At 43.9% G+C, this 23,300-nt stretch overlaps 1 protein-coding gene across 1 annotated transcript in view; it reads right to left on the bottom strand.

The window, feature by feature from the left end:
- SORD (sorbitol dehydrogenase) overlaps nt 1-23,300 on the bottom strand; it is a 35,525-nt gene that overhangs the window by 6,430 nt on the left and 5,795 nt on the right. Inside the window, exons 2-5 of the mRNA XM_079912251.1 lie at nt 18,638-18,671; nt 14,557-14,721; nt 7,202-7,361; nt 2,614-2,732 (exon numbers count right to left, since the gene is read on the bottom strand). Coding sequence (XP_079768377.1) covers nt 2,614-2,732; nt 7,202-7,361; nt 14,557-14,721; nt 18,638-18,671 — 478 coding nt within the window. The remainder of the gene's footprint in view (nt 1-2,613; nt 2,733-7,201; nt 7,362-14,556; nt 14,722-18,637; nt 18,672-23,300) is intronic.

Raw genomic sequence — 23,300 nt, 5'->3', positions numbered from 1 at the left:
GACCCCCTACCTTCTTAGAACCCAACATGCCTCCCCAAGGTGAGACGTGTCCTTTCAGGTGCCCTCTGAGGACCACCTTGGAGGGTGTCCTAGGTTGACTCAGCTGCTCAGGCAGCTCCAGGATGTCCAGGTGCCTGAGAATCAGCCCAAAGACCACCTGCTTCCCCACTTTATAGGCACACTAGATGGTTTTAACACAAAAACCAGACCACAAATAAGGCTATGCAGAATATCTTTGAGGACTTGCTTTTCGGACACTCCCTTTGAGAATAATTTAGTGAGTTCGCCCAGAAAGCAAAACACTGAGAAATACCTGAAATAACCAACAAAGGGCTGATTAGTTAAGTAAACTACAGAAGGATACCAAACAGCTATTAAAAATTATGTGTCTAACTCTTTTACCTAATGACATAGAAAAATGTTCACAGTATATTAATTTTTTGAAAGAGTAGGTAAAATGAAGCATATTCAGGATGATCTCATGAATTAAACGAACAAAAACAAAAACCAAACTGAAATATTCTACACCAAAATGTTAACGGTGGTTCTCTCAGGCTGATGGGTTGTGTGAGTGCACATGCGTGCAGGTGTGGTATGTATGTGGTATGTATGATTTAACTTCTTTTTCTATAGCAAAAAAGTATTACTTATGCAGAGTTTTTTTTAAAAAAAATCTGTCACGTGAATCCTACAGTCTGCTGGCTCATTGAGGCAAATCTTCTATACCCATCAGCCTGCTTAGGAAGCCCTGTAGTCACTTATTTGGCCCTGCCAAAGAAAATCAGTCACAAAGTGTATGAGGATTAACTCAAAATGGATTAATGACTTGAATATAAGACCTGAAACCATAAAACTCCTAGAAGAAAACATAGGCAGTAAGCTCCTTGACATCAGTCTTGAGTTTTTGGATTTGACACCAAAAGCAAAGGCAATAAAAGCAAAAATAAACAAGTGGGACTGTATCAAACTAAAAAGCTTCTGCACAGCAAAGGAAACATCAACAAAATGAAAAAGGCAACATGTTGAGTAGGAGAAAAATATTTGCAAATCATATATTCGATATGGGTTAATATCCAAAATATATATAAGAACTTGCACAACTCAATAGCAAAAAGCAATCTGATTGAAAATTGAGCAGAGGACATGACTAGACATTTTTCCAAAGAATATATACAGATTGCCAAAATAAACATGAAAGGATGCTTGACACCACTAATCAGAGAAATGTAAATCAATACCACAAAGAGATATCACTGTACACCTGTTAGCATGGCTATTATCAAAAAGACAACAAGTAACAATTATTGGTGAGGATGCAGAGAAAAGGAAACCCCTATGCACTGTTGGTGGGAATGTAAATTGGTACAGACACTACAGAAAACAGTGTGGAGATTCCTCAAAAATGATCCAGTAATTCTACTTCTATTCAGAAGTGGAATTTTATCCAAAGAAAATAAAAACTTACTCAAAATGTTATCTCCACCCCCATATTCACTGCAGCATTATTTACAATAGCCCAGACATGGAAGCCACCTAAGTGTTCACCAATGGATGAATAGGCAGAGAAAATGTGGTGTGTGTGTGTTTGTGTGTGTGTGTGTGTGTGTGTGTGTGTGTGTGTGTGTGTGTATAAAATATTCCATAGATATGAAGAATAGATATGGAGCTGAGCTCATAGATATGGAGAATAGATTGATTGCCAGAGGTGGTGGTGGCAGCAGTGAAATGGATGAAGAGGGTCAAAAGGTACAAACTTCCAGTTATAAAATAAATAAGTCCTGGTTATCTAATGTACAGCATGGTGACTATAGTTAATACTGTATTGCATATATGAAAGTTGCTAAGAGAATAGATCTTAAAAGTTCTTATCATAAGAAAAAAATTTTATAACTGTGTGATGACATGTTAGCTAGATTTACTGTGGTGATCATTTTGCAATACATACAAACATCAAATCATTATGTTGTACACCTGAAACTAATATAATGTTATACGTCAGTTATACCTCCATAAAAAAATAAAAGTGTATGAGGAATACCAGATCACACCCACAAGGAGTGAAGCATGTTGTTTGGGTCACCAGAAGCAGTTAGAAGCCTAGATGATTCAGTCTGAGGCTGCTAGGCTTGTTCAAGCGACTGGAAGCAGGGGAGGAAGAAGGCAGCTAGCTGCAAGCCAATGTGGGCAGAGTGCTGACTCACAGTGGGCTGGACCCCACTCCTTCTGCTGGTCATAAGCATGGGCCGCCTCATTCTGGAAGGACCAGGAGACCAGTTCTCCAGGATGATTTGAAAGTCCAAAAGTTGCCCTTCCCTTTACTACCAAAAATATTTCCCTAGTTTCCTGTCAAGGGTTGAAAAATAATCCCAAATTGCATTCTTTAAGTGAACAAAAGGGTTATGTTGCCTAGGAAATAACATTGGTTACTACCATGCCTGCAGATATTTATCTAGCAAAGTGCGTGTCATTGAAGGAATGGGACACTGTGATCCTCCCTAACCCGGAAAGATTCTATGACCAATTTCAGCCCTTGGAGGGAGAATGAAATGGGCAGAGGGATTCCCCACATTCCCCTTTAATGAACTCACGACCAGGGTGTCATCTGTTTCTTACCAGCTCCGCACACAAAGACCTTGTGCCCCAGGGTGACTCCAGCTCGCCGGCAGGCATGGATCCCCACAGACAGTGGCTCAATCAGGGCCCCTTCCTCAAAGGTGACATTGTCAGGAAGTCTGAGGAGTCATTCAACACACTTAGTTAGTCCCTTCGGGTTAACAGCAATAACAATAGCTAATATTTATTGAGCTTTAATTTATGTGCTGGGCAATGTGCTAAGCAATTTACATACATTCACTCATGTAAATCCTCAGAATAGTTCTGTGGTAGATATTATTATTCCCATTTTACAGACGAGGAAACCAAGCCTTGGAGGATTAAATGACTTGCTCCAAAAATTCAAAACCAGTGAGTACTGAGAGGCTTAAAGGGTTTGAACTGGAAGCTAGATATGTCTGATTCCAGAGCCCATATCATACTGCTCCCCCCTGAAAATGCTATCCAAGATAAAGTGTGGTGTGGCTGTCATTCATAAATGAAAAGTTCATTTCACAAGGGTTTAACTTAACACCATTCCAGCATTTCATCTGCTTCTCAAATTTATAACCTTTCTGGTTTCGTTTAAGCAAACAATCCAGACTATCAGCAGCTTTGCGAAACAGTGATTAGAAGCTGACTTCACTCTGTACGTTGTCTCCCATAGTACACACTTCAGAAGAACCATATCTGATAGCAGCAGCTGCCTGGCTGTCCCTGGATTGGTTAAGCAGATTAAATGCTGTGTTACCTTTGCCACTGGGTTCTTGGTTTTCACTTCCCTGTCCACTGGCACCTTGACCCTCCTAACCATCCCACTGATGAAGGCAGCAAATATTTGCATAATGCTTTACAGATTTAGAGAGCTTTCTCCTCCATATCTCATTTAATCCTCACCATGAACTTGTCAGGCAGGAAGGGCAGGCTTTGTTGTTGGTGGTGGTTTTTTTTTTTTTTTGGCCACAAGGCTTGCAGAATCGTAGTTCCCAGACCAGGGATTGAACCCAGGCCCTTGGCAGTGAAAGTCCAGAGTCCTAACCACTGGACACCAGGGAATTCCCGGACAGGCTTTGTTTTAACCTTTATTCTACAGAAGCAGAACTGAAGCTGAAGACATTGAGCGACCTGCCCAAGGTTACAAGGCTAGTGAGCAGAAGAGCAAGACTTAAACCCAGATCTCCTGATTCCATATCCTCTGCCTGTCCCGCATCAGCTGCCTCTCGGTACAAGCAGCTCCGTAGTTAATATCTAACTTCTGCTACCTCCCCACTGCCCAGTATTTATTCAGCACATCCACAACCTCCACATGCAAGAACGTGAAAACCCTCAAGTTCCAAAAAGAGAAAAAAGTGGCAGCCAAACCATGTGCTGATCCCCATGATCCTTCTGTTCCTGATCCTCCACAGAATAAATAACAAGGCCTGCATTCGGCCTGACTGGTGCCCACCACCCCTTTTATCTCCCCTCCCCTCTGCTTCTCTCATATCATTTCCCACACGCCAATCCACTCTCTTGCTCTGACTGTTGTCGTCATCCCTTCTACCCACCAAACCTACCCCATCAATTCCAAATAAGGGGGAAGAGTTTGAAGTGAAATAATGAAGATTCCCAAACTCTCTCAAGGACCCCCAGTCACACACACTCTCTCCAACAGCCCTGCCTCTTCACATTTGGGCCTCCCCCAAAGCTGGTGCTGGGGCTAAACAGAGGGTGGCCTGTGGTCAGGAACTGTGTGCTCCTCTCATCTTCTGCTCTGACTTCCCTTTGGAATAAGAATACCAGGGAGAAATGGGATTGGGGATGGTGATGAGAGAGGATTGTTACGTGGGAGATTATTCCACTGATTAGGCAGATGCTGCCTTATCACACATGCAGCCGTTGCCAGAGTCCTGGGGTCCAGCCCTTTTGCCACTGACCTGGGGAGAGTTACTGGGTCCTCCTTCCCCAACCTTGTTCAGTGGAGGTTAAGGGAAAGGGGATGAGTTTCTTCCCGGCCCTAATTGTTCATGATTTTATAAACACCAGAAAATGACAAAGCAACTTGGTGGTTTTCACAATGGGATCCAGGAAATAGGAAAAAGGGTTAAAGAATGATCAAGGGCTTCCCTGGTGGCGCAGTGGTTGAGAGTCCACCTGCCGATGCAGGGGACATGGGTTCGTGCCCCGGTCCGGGAAGATCCCACATGTCATGGAGCGGCTGGGCCTGTGAGCCATGGCCGCTGAGCCTGTGCTCCGCAACGGGAGAGAGGCCCGCGTACCGCAAAAAAAAAAAAAAAAAAAAAAAAAGAATGATCAAGAAGCCAAGGGGGAAGAAGGAAGACAGAAAGAAAATAAGGTGGGTCGGAAAATAAAGAAGGTGTGGCAGTGTACAAATCTGCACAAAGAGAAACCAGAGAGAAGGGTGTAGATCCAGGGCTGGGCTGAGGACATAGATACAAAGTACCCCAGGAGAAGAGGAAAGGTAGGGGTTGCATGTCCCCTAGAGGCCCTCCACAGCCCTCCCCTTGCCATTGCCAACCAGAACACTTCCTCCCACACCATTCCCTGCAAACCACTTGCGCCCCCGCCCCCCGACCCCGATTCCCAGTGCAAGGCTCCTTTTCAGGCCTATCCCGGTAACATCCACCAGATACAAGGCCATAGCTATGACACATCATGGCACTGTTTACTGAGCTCCTCTTCAGTGCCAGGCCTCGTGCTGAGTACTCGATATGCTTCTCCCACTGAATCACATCACTAATTCTACGCATTTCATCATGGCGATGCTATTATTTCCATTGCACAGGAGACGGAGGTTACAAAGTTTAAGTATCTTGTTCAAGGTCACACAGTTGGCAAATGGGAGAGACCAGTGGTTAGTCTCAAGTTTTACCGCCATGCTCTTCTGCCTTCCACGAAACACTTGTTTGCCACTTTGACTTGGAAAGGACCCAGAAAAAGTGGGAAGATTCAAGAACCACTTGCCCAAAGGTGGACTCTGCGTAGGTAAACTGCTCTCTCCTAGAGTGCTGACTTAAACTCATCACGAGGTCCCTGGCCTGTGACTCCTCTCAAGGCTTCCAGTAGACACTAGAAAACTCAGATCTGTCAGACTGCCCCTGTGACTGGCACCTGGACTTCAAAGACAAGCCCCATCCTAGCCAAAAGAGTCACTGCCGGGGCCAGGCTGGGGTAGGAGGAAAATGTGCCTGGTCGGTTCAGAAGGAAAGCAGCATCCCAGAGCTCCATGGGCTGGGGCCCATGCAGAAGGTATAGCCCTCTGCTTCTGCCAGACACAACTTCCCCAAATCACTTTGAGAGTTGAGGTAGGGTAGTGAGCACAGGGCAGGAGCTTGAGAATCACAGCCACCCCAGCTTGACTCCTGGTTCTGTTCTGTGTTCAAGCCAATTAGCCAGTTAGCCTTCTCCTGCCTCTGCTGACTCTCACACAATACTGTAATACTGGTGCCCACCTCGTCATTACAGTTATGAAAGTTAAATAAGACACGCAAAGCACTTATTAGCACAAGACCAGGCACGTAGTAACAATAATTGTGGGGACATCCCTGGTGGCACAGTGGTTAGGAATCCATCTGCCAATGCAGGGGACAAGGGTTCGAGCCCTGGTCCGGGAAGATCCCACATGCCGCAGAACAACTAAGCCCGTGTGCCACAACTACTGAGCCTGCGTGCCACAACTACTGAAGCCCATGCGCCTAGAGCCAGTGCTCCACAACAAGAGAAGCCACCACAATGAGAAGCCCATGCACTGCAACGAAGAGTGGTTCCCGCTCGACACAACTAGAGAAAGCCCACGCACAGCAACGAAGACCCAACGCAACCAAAAATAAATAAAAAAACAAACAATAATTGTGACTTTATGTGCATTGCCTTATTTAATCTCCAAGTGATTAAAAGAGACTGAAGCAGGGCTTCCCTGGTGGCGCAGTGGTTGAGAGTCCACCTGCCGATGCAGGGGACACAGGTTCATGCCCCAGTCCGGGAAGATCCCACATGCCGCGGAGTGGCTGGGCCCGTGAGCCATGGCCGCTGAGCCTGTGTGTCCAGAGCCTGTGCTCTGCAACGGGAGAGGCCACAACATTGAGAGGGGCCCGCATACCGCAAAAAAAAAAAAAAGAGACTGAAGCAGAAGAAGGTTAAGTCATTTCCTCAAAGTCACTCACTAGGAGGCAGTGGATCCAGGGTCCCAAAGCTCAAATTGCCCTGGCTCCAGGCCACAGTAAATCCTAGTTGTTGCCGAGGTTTCTACTGTTACAAGATCTCTTTCTCGTCGCTGCAGTGGAAACCAATAATGGAGGACAACTACAATAAATTATCTCCAAGATGGCTGGAGAGGAGTGAGTGATTTCAGCAATGGTTTTCTATTATGGCTCTAGGTGAGGGAAAGTTAGAGTGAAAGACTAAAAAGCAAGCACTGTGAGTCAGTCTTAGCCCTAGTCGGGCTACCCTCCCTCAATGCCTCCAAGAAGGGCAGGCCTGCCAAGGGATGCCTCATGTCTAGAATTATGAGCTAAAAAGAATGAAGAAACCACTATAGGAAACTAGAAGAGCACCAAACAAACATTGGAGAAGAGGTCCCAGGTGGCACAGCTGGGCCATGGGCACTAACTTGTAGCAGAAGTTAGCATTGTGCTTGTAGAACCGGCAGAGGTTCCCGTCATCAGGGGGCGTGGCACAGAAGAATATGGTTGGTGACAGATTGTATCGGCCAATCTTGCAGAATTCATCAGCTTCTCGGGGAGCACCAGGCTCAATGGCAACACGATCACCTGGGGGAAAAAAAACACACAGGCAGGGGCAGAGATGCTGTGAAGAGACACGTGCTCATGGACAGATGCCAGCAGGGGAATCTGGCCGAATGAGCCTCCCTCCCCACTGGGGACCCAGGGTACGCCAGGCAAGCCCAGCCCATTAGTGCCTGCAAAGGAAATACCAAATGCAGCACATACACTCTGGAAGAAAATGACCAGTCCGCCTCTTCACAGGCTAATTTGGCCTGCCTGCTCTTTTATTGGCTCATGGAACAAGCCAACTTGCCCCTCCAGCTCCACAGCCACCTCCCAGCTTGGGAAACACACAACCAGTCCCATCAAGCCAGGTTTAGTTCCCATTTCAAACTGCTGTGAAAGAGGTGGCTAGTGTGTGGAATTTGCAGGCATTTTTTCTTCACCTGTTTTGATAATATGCTGAAGGGAGTCATAATGATGGCATGTTTTATGTTCAGTCTCCTAGACAATAACTGATTCCTGGTTAGCAGAACCACTAAGGCAAATGACCCACAGAGGCCTCAGACGGGTACAGCAGAGCAACTTTCAGGCTTGTGAATGGCCAGCTCTATTGTACTTCTATTCTGTGTCTCACTACGCCCACTTGGAAACCCAGCTTTAGAATTGGCTCTTGCATCTTCTTAGTATGAAAATTTTCAAATGTACAGCAAAGTTGAAAGAACTGTATGGTGAGCACCCAGATGTTCTCAACTTGGTTTCTTCAATTAACATTTAGCTACAAATTAATCTGAAACTTAACCTTAAAGGTAACTGGGACAATATGCTTGTAGAAGTGTTTGCTCCCCTTTGCTTTTATCATCATCAGTGTACCTCCTTAATCCCTTCTAGCCTGATTCACTTATCTTGTTATGAGAATAATGTATAACTTTGTGGCTGAAGACTTGCAAAGAATGAAGATAACAAGAAATTTTATTCTCAAAATAGTGACATATTACCTGCAACCACAGATTCAATATCAGCCCTGAGAATAAAGATCCTTGGTACTTAAAAAAAAAAAATTGCTACTTTCACTTTATCACATATCCATCCCATCTATCCATCTCTCTTCCATCCATCAATTCATCTTCTTTTCTAATGCATTTCAAAGTAGGTTGCACACATGGGTACACATCACTCAGCTTCCTATCATTATACTTCAGCTTGCATATCATTAGACTTCAAAACTTGTTTATGGTTCCTTATTAAGGTAAAGTTTAGATGCTGACAAAATGCACAAATATTAAGTAGATCATTAGACGAAGCTGATAAAGGCATTCACTTGTGTAATGTAAACTCCCATCAAGACAAAGAACATTAACACTACCTCAGAAATTTCATTCCTTCAAGTCCCTTCCCAGCCAATCCCCACCCCACCCCCAGAGGGCGTACTAACAGAGTTAGGGCCCACCTGTGCCTGAGGACTGTGTTAGGAGCCTGAGAAGAACCTGTGAGAGGTCTGCCCTTCACCAAGCAGAGACATGTTAAGCTATTTTTATAAGTCTTTTGTGTTCAAAGGACTTACTGGATAGTGTAGTCCTGGTATGTAGTAAGTACACATTAAAAGTACCAGTAGTGATGGTGATTGTAGTAGTAGTAATATATAGTAGCATTAATAACAATCTTTATTGAATTTATCATTGTTATAATTATCTGAGCTGGTACTATCACAGAGGAAATTCAAACAATAAGATAAAAAGGCAGGAGGATGTGACCAAGATGGCAGAGTAAGAAGAACCTAAGCTCACCTTCTCCCATAGGCACACCAAAATTACATTTACAGAGTAACTATCAATGAGAACTAGCAGAAAAGATTTTCCACAACTAAAGATATGAAGAAGGAACTACAACAGATGGGTAGGAGGGGCAGAGATACAGTATAGTCAAGACCCACACCTCTGGGTAGGCAATCCACAAACAGGAGAATAATTACAAATGCAGAGGTTCTCCTCCAAGAGAATCCAAGGTCAGAGCCCCACATCGGGCTCCCCAGCCCAGGGGTCATACACTGGGAAGACGAATCCCCAAAACATCTGCTTTGATGGCCAACAAGACTTTTGTACAAGAGAGCCAGAGGGGGCTGTAGGAAACAGAGACTTCACTATTAAAGGGCACTCACAAAATCTCACACACTGAGACCCAGCACAGAAGCAGTAATTTTTTTTTTTTTTTTGTGGTACGCGGGCCTCTCACTGTTATGGCCTCTCCCGTTGCGGAGCACAGGCTCCGGACGTGCAGGCTCAGCGGCCATGGCTCACAGGCCCAGGTGCTCCGCGGCATGTGGGATCTTCCTGGACCGGGGCACGAACCCATGTCCCCTGCATCGGCAGGCGGACTCTCAACCGCTGCGCCACCAGGGAAGCCCAGAGGCAGTAATTTAAAAGGCAGCTGGGTCAGAACCACTTGCTAATCTTGGAGCGCTTCCCAGAGAGGCAGGAGGTAAATGGGACTCCTTCTGGGAGCATAGATGGTGGCGGCAGCAATTTGGGGGAGTCTGTTCTACCACAAGAACACTGGTGCTAACAAGTGCCATTTTGGAGTTCTCCCTCTTGCCTATTAGTGCAAAGGGCTTACGTGCCCACCAACCAGTCAGAACCAGTCCCAGGACCCCACAGGCTGCACAGCCAGCCATGCCAGGACTCAGCCTCAGCTACCAGTGGCTGGCAGCCTCGGCACAAAGCAGGGCATGGCCGCCAACTAGGCCAGGAACCAGACCCACCAACCCACAGTAGTCAGCATGCCACAACAGAAGGCCCCATGCTGCCCACAAAGGTGACACCCCTCTGGTGACCAGAGGGAGCGTGCTGCTGGCCCCACAGTATATCTCCTACATCAGTCTAATTCTCTAAGATTGGGAAATGAAACTGATCTAACTAATGTATAGGAATAAAAACAGAATTGGGCAAAATGAGGCGATAGAAGATTATGTTCTAAACAAAGGAACAAGATAAAACCTCAGAAGAACTAAGTGAAGTGGAGATAAGCATCTACCCAATAAAGAGTTAGCTCAAGGTAATGATCATAAAGTTGCTCAATGAACTTGGGAGACGAATGGATGAACACAGTGAGAAGTTTAACAAAGAGTTAGAAAATATAAAGAAGAACCAAACAGAGCTGAAGAATACAATAACTGAAATTAAAAATAAATACACTAGAGACTCTGGTGGGGCTAATGGCGGACTCTGGGAGGGCTCACGCCAAGGAGTACTTTCCAGAACTTCTGCTGCCAGTGTCCTTGTCCCCGCGGTGAGCCACAGCCGCCCCCTGCCTCTGCAGGAGACTCTCCAACACTAGCAGGGTAATATGGAAAATCAAAAACTGTGCTGTACCCCTACAATCTTCCCTTGAGCTCCCTCCCAAATTTCCTTATAATAGTTTTAGAAGATTTGCCTTTCTGAATAAAGTTATTTACTACTCCATCTGACTTTTATTTTCATGTAGGATACGAGGTGGAAGTATACATCACTGAGTTGGGACTTTTCTTATTTTTAATATAAGAATTGAATGCTATAAACTTCCCCCAGACACTACTTTAGTCACATCCCACAGCTGTCATTGTTTTTTTATTACCTTTAATTTCAAAAAAATTTCTTTTAGTTTACTTAGTGACTTCTTCTTAGACATGTGGTTTATTTAGATGAGTGTCATTTAACTTCCACATATTTGGGAGTTTTCCAGATATCCTTCTGTTATTGATTTCTAGTTTAATTCCATTATGATCAGAAAATGTATTTTGTATTACTTAAATTCTTCTAAATTTGTTGAGGTTTTATTTCCCAAAACATGTTCTATCATGGTGAATGTTCTATGTGTACTTGAAAAAAAATGTGCATTCTGTTGCTTTTAGGTGGTATGTTCTAAAAATGGCAATTAGGTCAAGTTGACTTTAGTATTATTCAGGTGTTCCGTATCCTTTCTGATTTTTCCATCTTCCTGTTTTATCAGTTTTTTAGAGAGGAATACTGAAGACTCCAACTATAAATATAGACGTGTCTATTTCTCCTTTCATTCTGTAGGTCTTTCCTTGGTATATTTTGAAGTTTTACTGTTAGGTACATCAATATAGAATTATTATGTCTTTCTGGTGAATTTTTGTAATACTTCTCTTTATCCCTTGTAATATTCTTTGCTCTGAATTACATGTTTTATGATATTAATATAGTCACTGGCTTTCTCTTGAGTAGTGTGTGCATGCTAACATTTTATATATTTTTATTTGTAATCTATTTAAATATTTATATTTTAAAAGGGGTTCCCTATAGACAACATTTTTTAATATGATCTGACAATGTTGAAACAGAGCAGGACCCTACTATGGTCCTTCTCCCCATGTCCTCAGCCTGCCTTTTGTCTGTGGAAAAACTTCAGCCAAAGAATAAGTTTAATGAGAGAAGTGAGAAAATGCAGAAACAAAGGAAAACAGTCAAAGGAGAACAAATAATAATAATTTAGTCATTAAGCATACTCAAGGAACTTTAGTTCCTTCTCAAGGGCTATAGTAATATTCTGAGCCATATCCTGTGAGCTGTCTTATAGATACTGAAACCCCCTTCCAGGTGGAAAATATTAACTACATGATGACCAGACTGAAGCCATGACATAAGCTGCCACAACTCCGAGAACTGGCTTCAAGGAAATGGGAACAAACCGACCCTGGAACTGAAGCCTAAATGTACTTAAATCAAGATGACCCTGATCAGACCACCTCATGATTAGTTTCAAGATGACTGTCAGAGCCGACTGTGCTGTTTTTGCATGTAGCCCCCTCCCTCTGTCTATAAAAGCTGTAGCCAACTGATTGTCAGAGGGAGGAGTCGGCCTTTGGACAGGCGTCCGCCCTCCCCCCCCCCCACCTTGGTTGCCCGCATCCAAAATAAAGCAAGCTTTCCTTTCCACCAAAAAGAAAACAAAACAAAACAAAAAAACACTAGAAGTAATCAACAAATTAGATGATACAGAGGAATGGATCAGTGAGCTGGAAGACAGAGTAGTAGAAGAAAAAAAAATTCTTTAAAACAAGGATAGTTTGGGACTTTCCAGGTGGCACAGTGGTTAAGAATCTGCCTTCCAATGCAGGGGACACAGGTTCGAGCCCTGGTCCGGGAAGATCCCACATGCTGTGGAGCAACTAAGCCCGTGTGCCACAGCTACTGGGCCTGCGCTCTAGAGCCCACGAGCCACAACTACTGAGCCTGCATGCCTAGAGGCTGTGCTCCGCAACAAGAGAAACCACTGCAATGAGAAGCCCATGCACCGCAACAAAGAGTAGCCCCCACTCGCCACAACTAGAGAAAGCCCCTGTGCATCAACGAAGACCCAATGCAGCCCAAAATAAATAAATTTATTTATTTATTTTAAAAAACAAGGATAGTTTAAGAGATCTCTGGAACATCAAGCATACTAACATTCACATTATAAAGGTCCTAGAAAAAGAAGAGAGAGAGAAAAAGGCAGAGAACTTATTTGAATAAATGATAGCTGAAAACTTCCTTAACATGGGAAAGGAAACAGATATGCAGGTCCAGAAAGTACAGACTCTCAAACAAGATCAACCCAAAGCAAAACTTAAAGAGAAAAGGAACTAGTGACATACAAGGGAACTCCTATGAAACTATCAGCTAGCTGACTTTTCAGCAGAAACTCTGCAGACCAGAGAGGAGTGACATGATATATTGAAAGTAATGAAAGGGAAAAATCTACAACCAGGAATAAGAATATTCTACCTGGCAAGACTATCATTCAGATTTGAAACAGAGATCAAGAGTCTTCCAAACAAGCAAAAGCTAAAAGAGTTCAGCACTACTAAAATGGCTTTACAAGAAATGTTAAAGGGACTTCATTAAGTGGAAAATAAAACCACAACTAGAAATTTGAAAATTATGAAAGGAAAAATGTTATTGTTAAAGGCAAATATACAGTAAAGATAGTAGATCAATCACTCATAAAGATAGGAGGAAGGTTAAAAGACAAAAGTAGTAAAATCATCTATATCCATAATGAGAAATTAAGGGATACACAAAACAAAAATATGTAAAATATGATGTTGCAAACATTGAACATTGGATTGGGGGAGTAAAAATGAAGGATTGTTAAAATGCATTTAAACTTAAGAGATCAGCAACTTAAAATAATCACATGTATATATATATAGGTTTTTATGTATATAAGTATTTATGTATATCCTGATGTCTGGTCTCCTCAACTAAACTGAAGCATCCAGGGATCATACCTTCTCAATTTTCTATATCCTCCAAAGCACTGGGCACAAGGCTGGACCCATTGTAGATGCTGATTAAGCGCTTGTTATAACTTAAATTTAGAGAAGCCCACTTCCTATTACGACTTATATTTAGAGACCTTGTCCCACAGGTAAGAACCAATCAGTGGCTGTTGGAAGCTATGAACCTTCCATTTTGGGATAACCCTGCAAAACTTCAGGGGCTTTCTCGACTTCACTGATGACAAATGAAGGGCCTGACTTAACATTCCCAAATGAGACACATGTCTAGCTTCTTCAGAGCTAGTGGATCCCTCACCATGCAGCCAGGCTCAGAGAGCCTTATAACACAGGACGGCACCTCCTGAGAACTCCCTCCTTCCCCCAAATAATCCATCATCCCCAGGCTATTAAGTGGCCTCATCAGGAAAGGAAGGTTAAAGTCAACAGCTGGCTATTCTAAGACAGCTTGGATTTAATTCACTGAGTTGGGGAACATCACAATCTGCCACAGCTGAGAATTCCTCCCTGAATTAAGCAAATCTAGAAAAATATTGGTGGTTTCCCAGTCATCCAATAAGATCAATGCTGCATAGAAGGCCCTGGTTCTTAGCATGTAGAGGCATTCTGTCGTTCCTGTGGCTGGAACGTTTTTCCCCTCCCCTTTACTTGGCTTATTTCTTACTTGCCTTCAGGTGTTGAACTAATTGTCCTTCCTCAGACAAGCCAGGGGTCTGGAGGGTAGTATACACTGATCGCACCCTGTATTCTCCTCTGCTGCCCTCAACACAATTTTGATTAATTTACTGTCTGTCCCAGCTGCCTTCTCCTGCGGAACATAAGATCCATGTGTGTAGGAACTGAGACTGTCTTGTTCACTGCTGTATCCCCAGTGTTTAACAGAGGGCCTGACCCTGAGAAATCACGTACAGATATTTGTGTTGAATGAATAAACAAATCCATTGGCTGAAGGGCTTTGCTGACCTGGTTTTAGGTGTTTGACCAATGATCCCACTTTTACGACTGTTCCTGAGGCTTCATGCCCCAGCACCATTGGCTTTTTCACAACAAAATCTCCAATTCGACCATGCTGCCAGTAGTGGACATCTGAGCCGCAGATTCCAACAGAATGCATCTTCAGCAGCACCTCTGATAAGATAAAGGAGAAGGAAAAAACAAGTGAGGGAGGGAAGGACCTCTCTGCCCCTCTGAGGCACCCTGGAGTTTTTCCTCTGGATGAAGGAGAGGGCTTGGTTTCAAAGGCCAGGTACAAGATTTAGATCACAGAGAAAAACAAGCTAAACAGCAACCTTGATTAAGTCTTGTAAGGCAAGAAAGCTTCCACAGAGCAAAATAATTGCATGTGAGGGCGAATTCTATGCATCAGCTTGGCTTGGATACGGTGCCCAGTTGTTTGGTCAAATGCTAGATGTTGCTGTGAAGGTGCTTTTTAGATGTGATTAACATTTAAGCACATCCATGTTCATCGCAGCTTTACAATAGTCAAGATATGGAAACAATCTAAGGGTCCACTGATGGATGAATGGACAAAGTAAATGTGGCATATATACACAATGGACTATTAGTCAGAAGAAAAGGAAATCTTGGGACTTCCCTGGTGGTGCAGTGGTTAAGAATCCACCTGCCAATGCAGGGGACACAGGTTCGAGTGCTGGTCTGGGAAGATCCCACATGCTGCGGAGCAACTAAGCCTGTGTGCCACAACTACTGAGCCTGCGCTCTACAGCCCGCGAGCCACAACTACTGAAGCCCATGCACCTAGAGCCCATGCTCCTCAACAAGAGAAGCCACCGCAATGAGAAGCCCGCGCACCGCAACGAAGAGTAGCCCCTGCTTGCTGCAACTAGAGAAAGCCCGTGCACAGCAACTAAGACCCAATGCAGCCAAAAATAAATAAATAAATTTTTTAAAAAAAAGGAAAAAAAAAAGCAACAACATGGATGGACCTTGAGAGCATTATGCTAAGTGAGTAAGTCAGAGAAAGACAAATACCTTATGATCTCACTTATATGCGGAATCTAAAACCAAAACCCAAACCAAAACAAAACAAAAACGTACCAAGCTCCATAGATACAGAAAACGGTGGTTGCCAGAGGCAGGGAGTGGAGGGTGGGTGAAATGGGTGAAGGAGGTCAAAGGGAACAAACTTCCAGTTATAAAATAAATCAGTCATAGGGAGGTAATATACAGCATAGTGACTATAGTTAATAATACTGTGTTGCATATTTGAAAGTTGCTAAGAGAATAGATCTTAAAAGTTCTCGTCGGGACTTCCCTGGCGGTCCAATGGTTAAGACTCTGCACTCCCAGTGCAGGGGGCACGGGTTCAACCCTGGTCGGGGAACTAAAATCCCACATGCCGCACAATGCAGCCAAAAAAAAAAAGTCCTCATCACAGGTAAAGAAATTTGTAACTATTGTGATGACAAATGTTAACTAGACATTGTGGTGATCACGTCACAATATATACAGATATCGTCACATATATACAGATCACGTCACAATATATACAGATATCAAATCATTATGTTGTGCACCTGAAGCTAATATAACGTTATATGTCAATTATACCTCAATAAAACAAACATTTAGACCAGTAGATTTTGAGTAAAGCAGATTACTCTCCACACTGTGGATAAGCCTCCTCCAATCAGTTGAAGGGCTTAAAAGAATTCTGAGGTTTCCTGAAGGAGATGGAATTCTCCACAAGACTTACCTGAAGTTTCAACCTGCTGGTTATCTCTACAAATTTCAGACTAGGCAGCTTCCCCCACCCTGTCTCTCTCTATATCAAAGTAAATCTATATATAAATAAATATAAATAATAACTTTTCTCTCAGTTCTGTTTCTCTGGAGAACTCTGATTAGTACCGAATGAAAGATATTATTAGTAGGAAGAAGTGTGTCAACTACCTAAGAGAAAAAAACTGTTTTCTAGGAGATAACTGTTTCCAGACAATTAATATGCTATGCTTGATTCTTAACCATTCATGAGAGGTTGGCACAATCTAGGCTTGCCAATACTTTGTGTGCTATCAGGCTGAGTTCTTCATGCCTGTTATTTTGTTCAAAAGTGCACCTTTAATTTAAACCATCCAAAGATTTCAACTGGCATTTCTCCTTCACAGCTTTGAATACAGTGAGATTTGGTGATATTGTTTTTGTCAGTTTTCCAAGTTTACAATAATGATGCTACTGAGCCCCTTTGCTGAATTAAATCCCAAAGGATTACTGGTCTAGTCTGACTGAGTTTACCACATTACAAAATATCTCCCTGAGAAAAAGTTCTGCCTTAGAAAGACAAAGATACCCAAAGCTCTGCTCTGCACTCAGATGTCTTACACACTGCCCTTGCCACAAACCATGGGAGATCCAACAGGTGTGGCTCTGTAGAACTTCCTTCATCCTTGGCTTTGGTGAACAGAGTAAGAAGTGGCAGGGTGGATCCTGAGTTCAAAGGTAGGGAAAAGTCATCCAAGTTAGGAAAATTACCTCAGAGTTTCCTCTTGTGAAGTTACCAATTTATAATAAGAGATTAAATTTGAGTTGCTAGAACTCTAGCTGAAATTTACCATCATTTCCCCTTCCAATTCAAGGGCGGCAAGAAAGAGAGAAGAATGCTGCTCCAGAGAGAGAAACAGTAAAGGATCCTTTGGATCCAAAACAGCCACCACCCCCCTTTTTTTGTGCCACCTCTGGAATCCACACCAACTTTTCAGAACACAATGAAGTGTCTCTTTCACTTCTCTGAACGTAATATCTCAGTAAAAACACTGAGCCTTAAATATACATTACTTGGTAAACACTGATAGAAACAGCTATTGTCTGTATTCTTATTGCTATAGATCAGTAACCCAACTGGTCTTTGAGTAGCAAAGCTCTAGAGGCTCTAAGAAAGCTGCCTTCAATCTGATGTTCACACAGAAGCCACAGTTCCGGGGTAAGGTGGGACAAGGTGGGGAAGCACACCCCCAACTCATCAAGGACAGAAAGAGAACCGAGTGGCTGGGTGTGGGATGAGCTATCTATAGACACTTTGCCCCTTACCACCAGCCTCACTTCCTGCTGTGGGACTCCAGAGATGGAAGGAATTAGAGAACTGTCAGTTGTCATCTGCCATAGCTAAGAGGGTGGCATGACCTCCAAAAGTACAGGAAACGTGCATGTCAGCTCAGCTCAGCAGGTTCGGCCAGAAGGAGTGGAGCAAAGGTGAAGGGAACCCTGCCCCAGTGTGCTCACCCGATTTCTGCTCCTGGTTGATTAGGGTAGTAGGGTAGGGCTGCATGGAGCCCCTCCCATCCCCACTGGACAGAAGGTCCTGGTCTTCCTGGACCTTCCTGGGTGTTCCCTTTTGTAATTAAAAGATTAAGATCTATAGACTCACTCCATTTCAAAGTTTGGATTAGGGTTAGGACATGATTCAGCCACCCAAACGTAAGCCACACAAATATAAGCCAACCTCTGGCTTAAAGAGGACAGAGTAACTCTGTCATTAGTTCAAAACAGGAACAATTCTGCCTTTGGTCCATAAATTGAAGAATTTTATGTCAAAAACTCTTTGGGAGAAGTCAGCAGTTTGATACGGTAACTCTCTTGGTTCTACCACTGTTTCTTTTATTTCATGTAGCAGCCAGATTGAATCTATCCAGTCACGCTGGGGACAATGGACTACGTTGAAAGCCTAACAAAAGCATAGTTTGTTTTTGTTTTTGTTTTTTGCAGTATCCGGGCCTCTCACTGTTGTGGCCTCTCCTGTTGCGGAGCACAGGTTCCAGACGTGCAGGCTCAGCAGCCATGACTCACGGGCCCAGCCGCTCCGCGGCATGTGGGATCTTCCCGGACCGGGGCACGAACCTGTGTCCCCTGCATCGGCAGACGGACTCTCAACCACTGCGTCACCAGGGAAGCCCAAAAGCATAGTTTTTAATGGAGGCTTTTAAGTAATAAACAGTAGAAAAAGAGGGCTAAATGAGCAATGCACATGTGTCTCCAGGGTAAACAATAAGGAACAATAAAATATAAGGCAAGTATTCCCAGGACCTACCATTTGGGCCTGGTTCAGGGATAGGATAGTTCTCCTAAAGGAAACAAAATAGAAAAACCATTTAGTATGCACAACAACTTTACCTTATGAACATTTTCAATCTTTTTTTAAATTAAAGTTTCATTCAAATAATTCTTCTTATAATTAACACAGACTCAGACCATACTGCTGCTGGGTGGATGCCTGAGGGGCTACCCTGAATACTGCTGACTCTAACTTCTGACCTCATCCCACCCACTGGTGCAATTTGCCGTGGACCAAGAAGAAGTATACTACTTGCACACCCTGGGAGAAAGGATGCTTCTGGGTCTCTAATATGGAATGTGGAAAATACATCCTTAAATACAGATCTGTTTGGTCTGGCAAACTCATACAGGGCAAGGATGAGGTGTTTCTGGCAGTTGCACAGGAGGGTTTTTGTCTCTAGACAGGTTGGAGAAAGTGTGTGTGCTCCGCTCATTCACATCAGCGCACAGACCAATAGTTGTTACTTACTCCCTTCCAAAACCTCCCATGTGGTGTTTTAGAGGCCCCTTGGGAACACATAGGACCTGCATTTTGCCCACTCTCACCGAGTTAAAAAGCAATCTAGTGTTCACAGCTATTTATGATGAGGATGATGATAATTTACCAAGCTTTTTTCCCACTGCCAACTGGCTAGGAAATTCCTGGTGACAGGGAGGAAGGGCAGTGAGTAGCCAAATCCAAGTGTTCATTTTATTAATTCTTTGAAGGCAGCCAAGCAAGAAGAGGGAGAAGGGATGTAAAAAAGTGTTTACTGTACATACTGTGCCAGACAGTCTACTGGGCTTTACATACATCATGGCACATGGCCACCATTTGTAGATGAGAAACCTGAGGCTAGGAAGTTAAATAACTTGGTCAAGGTCATATGGCCAGAGTGGATAAACCAGGTCTAATCCCAGGTGTGTCTGACTCCCAAGTCTGCCTCACTGCATCCCACTGCACCCCCAAGGTAGAATCTGCCTTTTCTCCTTCAGTGGTGATGTAAGGAAAGTCAATCAGGGGATGAGTATTTTGGAACTGGGCCTAATGCACAGTGCTCTGGGAGGAAGCACTGCTCAAACCTTGCCTCCTTCAGAAGGCCTCCCCCAGATACTTTTATGGGTAGCAATAAATAATCCTAGGGCTGGGAAGGGATAGTTAGGGAGTTTGAGATCGACATGTACACTAAAATGGTTAACCAACAAGGACCTACTGTATAGCACAGGGAACTCTGCTCAGTGTTATGTGGCAGCCTGGATGGGATGGGAGTTTGGGGGAGAATGGATACATCTGTAGGTATGGCTGAGTCGCTCTGCTGTGCACCTGAAACTATCACAACATGTCAATCGGCTATACTCCAATATAAAAAAATAATAATAATCCTAGGGCTATTTTGCTAGCAAGATAAGTACCTAGTTGCCAAAGACTATGCCTTCCATCTCTGGCACCAGGTACAGTGCCCTGCTCCAAACCTGGGGGGCTTGCACTGGTTAAATAATCACCCCCCATAACAGTATTTCCACAGGAAGTCTGAGGTTCTTGCTCATTGGAGATTACCAGCCCTTTCTGTTGTAACAGCTCAATGCTTATCTGAACTCCCTGTCTCCAGTGAAACAAAGGTCAAAGGGATAATGCTAATGCTGATTAGCTAACACTGACCAACTTCCTTTTGTCAGGTCCTGTGCTAAGTGCTGTGTATGCATCACCTCAGCTCATCCGTAGGACAATCCTATGTAGTGCCTTTATTATTACCCCATTTTTTGTATGATGAGGCTGAGGAATGGGGAGATTTAGCAATTTGTCTATAGTAACACTAAGGTAGTAAATGATGGAGCTGCATCCAAAGCAGCATCACGTGGGGTCAAGAGGCAGCTTTTTCATCTCTTAATAAATTTGGAAGGCAGAGAGGAAAGAAGGAAGGAAGGAAAGGAGGGAGGGAAGGAGGGAATCCATCTAGGACCGGCAACTCCGCATAGCTGGCTGTCACCAAAACCTTTCTCAAAATTGCTGGTTCCACATCTGGCATTACACAGTATCAGGGACTGCTGTGTAAAGTTCTGCTTCTGTTACACAGAGTAAAATTTTAAATTGCAGGTTAAATTGAAACTAAAGAGTAAGTAAGGCCTTTTGTTTCAAACATGGAACTGTACTCTCCCCCACCCTCATAGCCCCCTAAAGACACTAGTAGGCAGCTTCCCGGGCACTGGGAATTCCACAGCATACTCTTCACATCCTTGGCTACAACCAGGCCAGGCCCAAACACCCCATTTGGGGTGGAAAGGTGGTAAGATCCAAACTCAAAGCCACAGTTGGGGACACCAAGTTGCCCTTGGGTCACTAGAGATTACTACTGTAAATGTCTGTTGGAATTAACGGAGCTGACCAACTTTGCCCTTACCACCTGGGCAAAGCTGCAGCGTCTCTCCTGGACACCAGAGGGTGCTGTGCCGATAACCTGGTTTTTCCTTAGTAGCAGAACACACATTATGGAGAACTTAAATACCTCTCCCTGAAAACCAACTTTTTTTTCTCTTTCTTGTTGATTCTAATCACCCTTACAGCTCAGCTTGGCTCCTGTCTCCCTTCTCTGCAGGAGACATGCCACCTAAGCACTAGACCATGTTAAGACCAGTCTCTAAGTTTGGAAATATTATCCTAAGCGTGGCTGCAGGGCTCACAAGGTCTTCAAAAGTTATTACAGCATGGTTACTAAAAAAACCCTGCTTTTCATTTATGGTTCCTTGGTATGATGTTGGCTAAATCCTGTTTACTTAATCTCCTTTTCTGTCTCAGATTACGGTGGTGATATTCTTTCATTTATCCTATTTTTCATGTATCAAAATTTCTTAGCTCCTCTGAGATCGGGAACTTTCACTTTTAACCCCCTGCCCCCTTTCTTCATTCCCAAAGGTTTTGTAATCAGGCATATTCATAGTTTCCTGAACAGGATTTCTTATCTTTCTGTGAGTGATAGTGACAAGGGGATAAAGAGGAGTTGAGTAACCGTTCCTTACTGAGTTATGTAAGTTTTACAGCATTTTTCACTGAAATACTTAACTTACATATTCTCCTTTCCATGACCTTCAGGTCTCCCCACCACTGGCACCACCACCACAAATAAATCACGGAAATACTTCAGGAAGAACTCTCTGTGGGAACACAGAATCATCTCAAGTGCCTCTCACATCCTAAATGTTATCTTGCCTTTCCTAAATATATTTTCTCCAATTAGCTTAAATATATATTTCCTGAATATACACTATTGGCCCCCTTTCCTCAACTTCTGAGTTGCACATCTGAGTTCACACCCTCAGTACATCTCGCCTGGATTGCAGCAATGGCCTCAACATGAGGAGAAATTAGAAGATGCCCTTTCCCTCCTCCAGACAACATAGCTGGTACAGTGGTGAAGAACTCAGACTCTGGAATCGCTGTCTGTGCTGAAACCCAGGCTCCCCTCCAGGAGCTGTGTGACCTCGGGGCAGTTACATAACCTCTTTGTGCCTTCAATTTCCTCCCCTGTATAATGAAGATAATCATAAAATAGAGTGCCCTTGGGAATTCCCCACCAGTCCACTGGTTAGGATTCCTCGCGCTCACTGCCAAGGGCCAGGGTTCAATACCTGGTCAGGGAACTAAGATCCCACAATCCATGCAGCACGGCCAAAACAAAATAAAAACAGTGCCCGACTCACAGTAAATAAATTAGCTCTTATTATAAAAGAAATAAAATCAAAATCCTTTCTGTATAATCAGCTCACAATACGGTTGAACCAGCTCTGGACAACCCTGTCCGTTTCCTCTTGAAAAGGGTAGTTTTTAAAAATTGTTTTGGGGAAAAGCTGTATTTCTCTTGTTTTCACGTCTATATTAAGAGAACTTGACTGCTCCTTAAAAGGCTGGAATTCAGAAGAAAGTCAAGTAGGATTCCAGCAGTGTTTTTAGGCTTGATTCTATCAGTTGAGTGTAAAAGCCGTACTCCCTGCCTTAGAGTAAGGGACAACAGGCAGGGCTAGGAGAAAGCGGCCAGTTTTGCCCTAGGTCCTTGCAGCCCACCTTTGCCACCTGCTCTGCCTGCCAGGTCTCCTGTCAACCTGTTGGCTGGCTGCCCTACACCCTTAAGGAGAGCGGAGCAGACAATCTTACTTTTGCTTCCCTCCCTCCTCAACTTTCCCCCTCCCTTCAGGGCTTGAAGGGTGTTTTGAGGGTGGGAGGAAAATCCAAAGGTTTCCCATTTGGCCACTTTATCCTAAAAGGCTTCGTTCTAGCCGCATTGGTCCTGTCCTGGCAAACTCGGGGTCAAAGTAGAAGGGTCAGACACTCTCCCAAAGTTCACTGAGCCAGTCTCCAGCCTCCAGCCCAGGCTCTCTGGGCTCCAACCAGCCTCCTGCTGATAACAATCTTTCTAAAATGCAAATTCATTTAAAGTGCCCAGTGGCCCTGCAAAATCCTAAACCCCTCATTTTGCGGGCTACCTGCCTCCTTGCAAACCTCCTGCAATTCCCAAACCACCGCACACTCACTCCCTCACCTCAAGGGGGCCATTTCTCCACTGGCCAATTCCCCTCCTTCTTCACTGAGATCGCACAGGAGGTGGGAAGTGAGGGGAAGGGAGACATCTAGAATGACTTTCTAATTCCTGTGGGAACTCAGGGAG

This window comes from Stenella coeruleoalba (assembly GCF_951394435.1).
Source record: "Stenella coeruleoalba genome assembly, chromosome: 2".
Lineage (NCBI taxonomy): Eukaryota > Metazoa > Chordata > Mammalia > Artiodactyla > Delphinidae > Stenella > Stenella coeruleoalba.
Note: the sequence above shows the minus strand (reverse complement) of the source record. Positions and strands in the feature narration are given on the sequence as shown.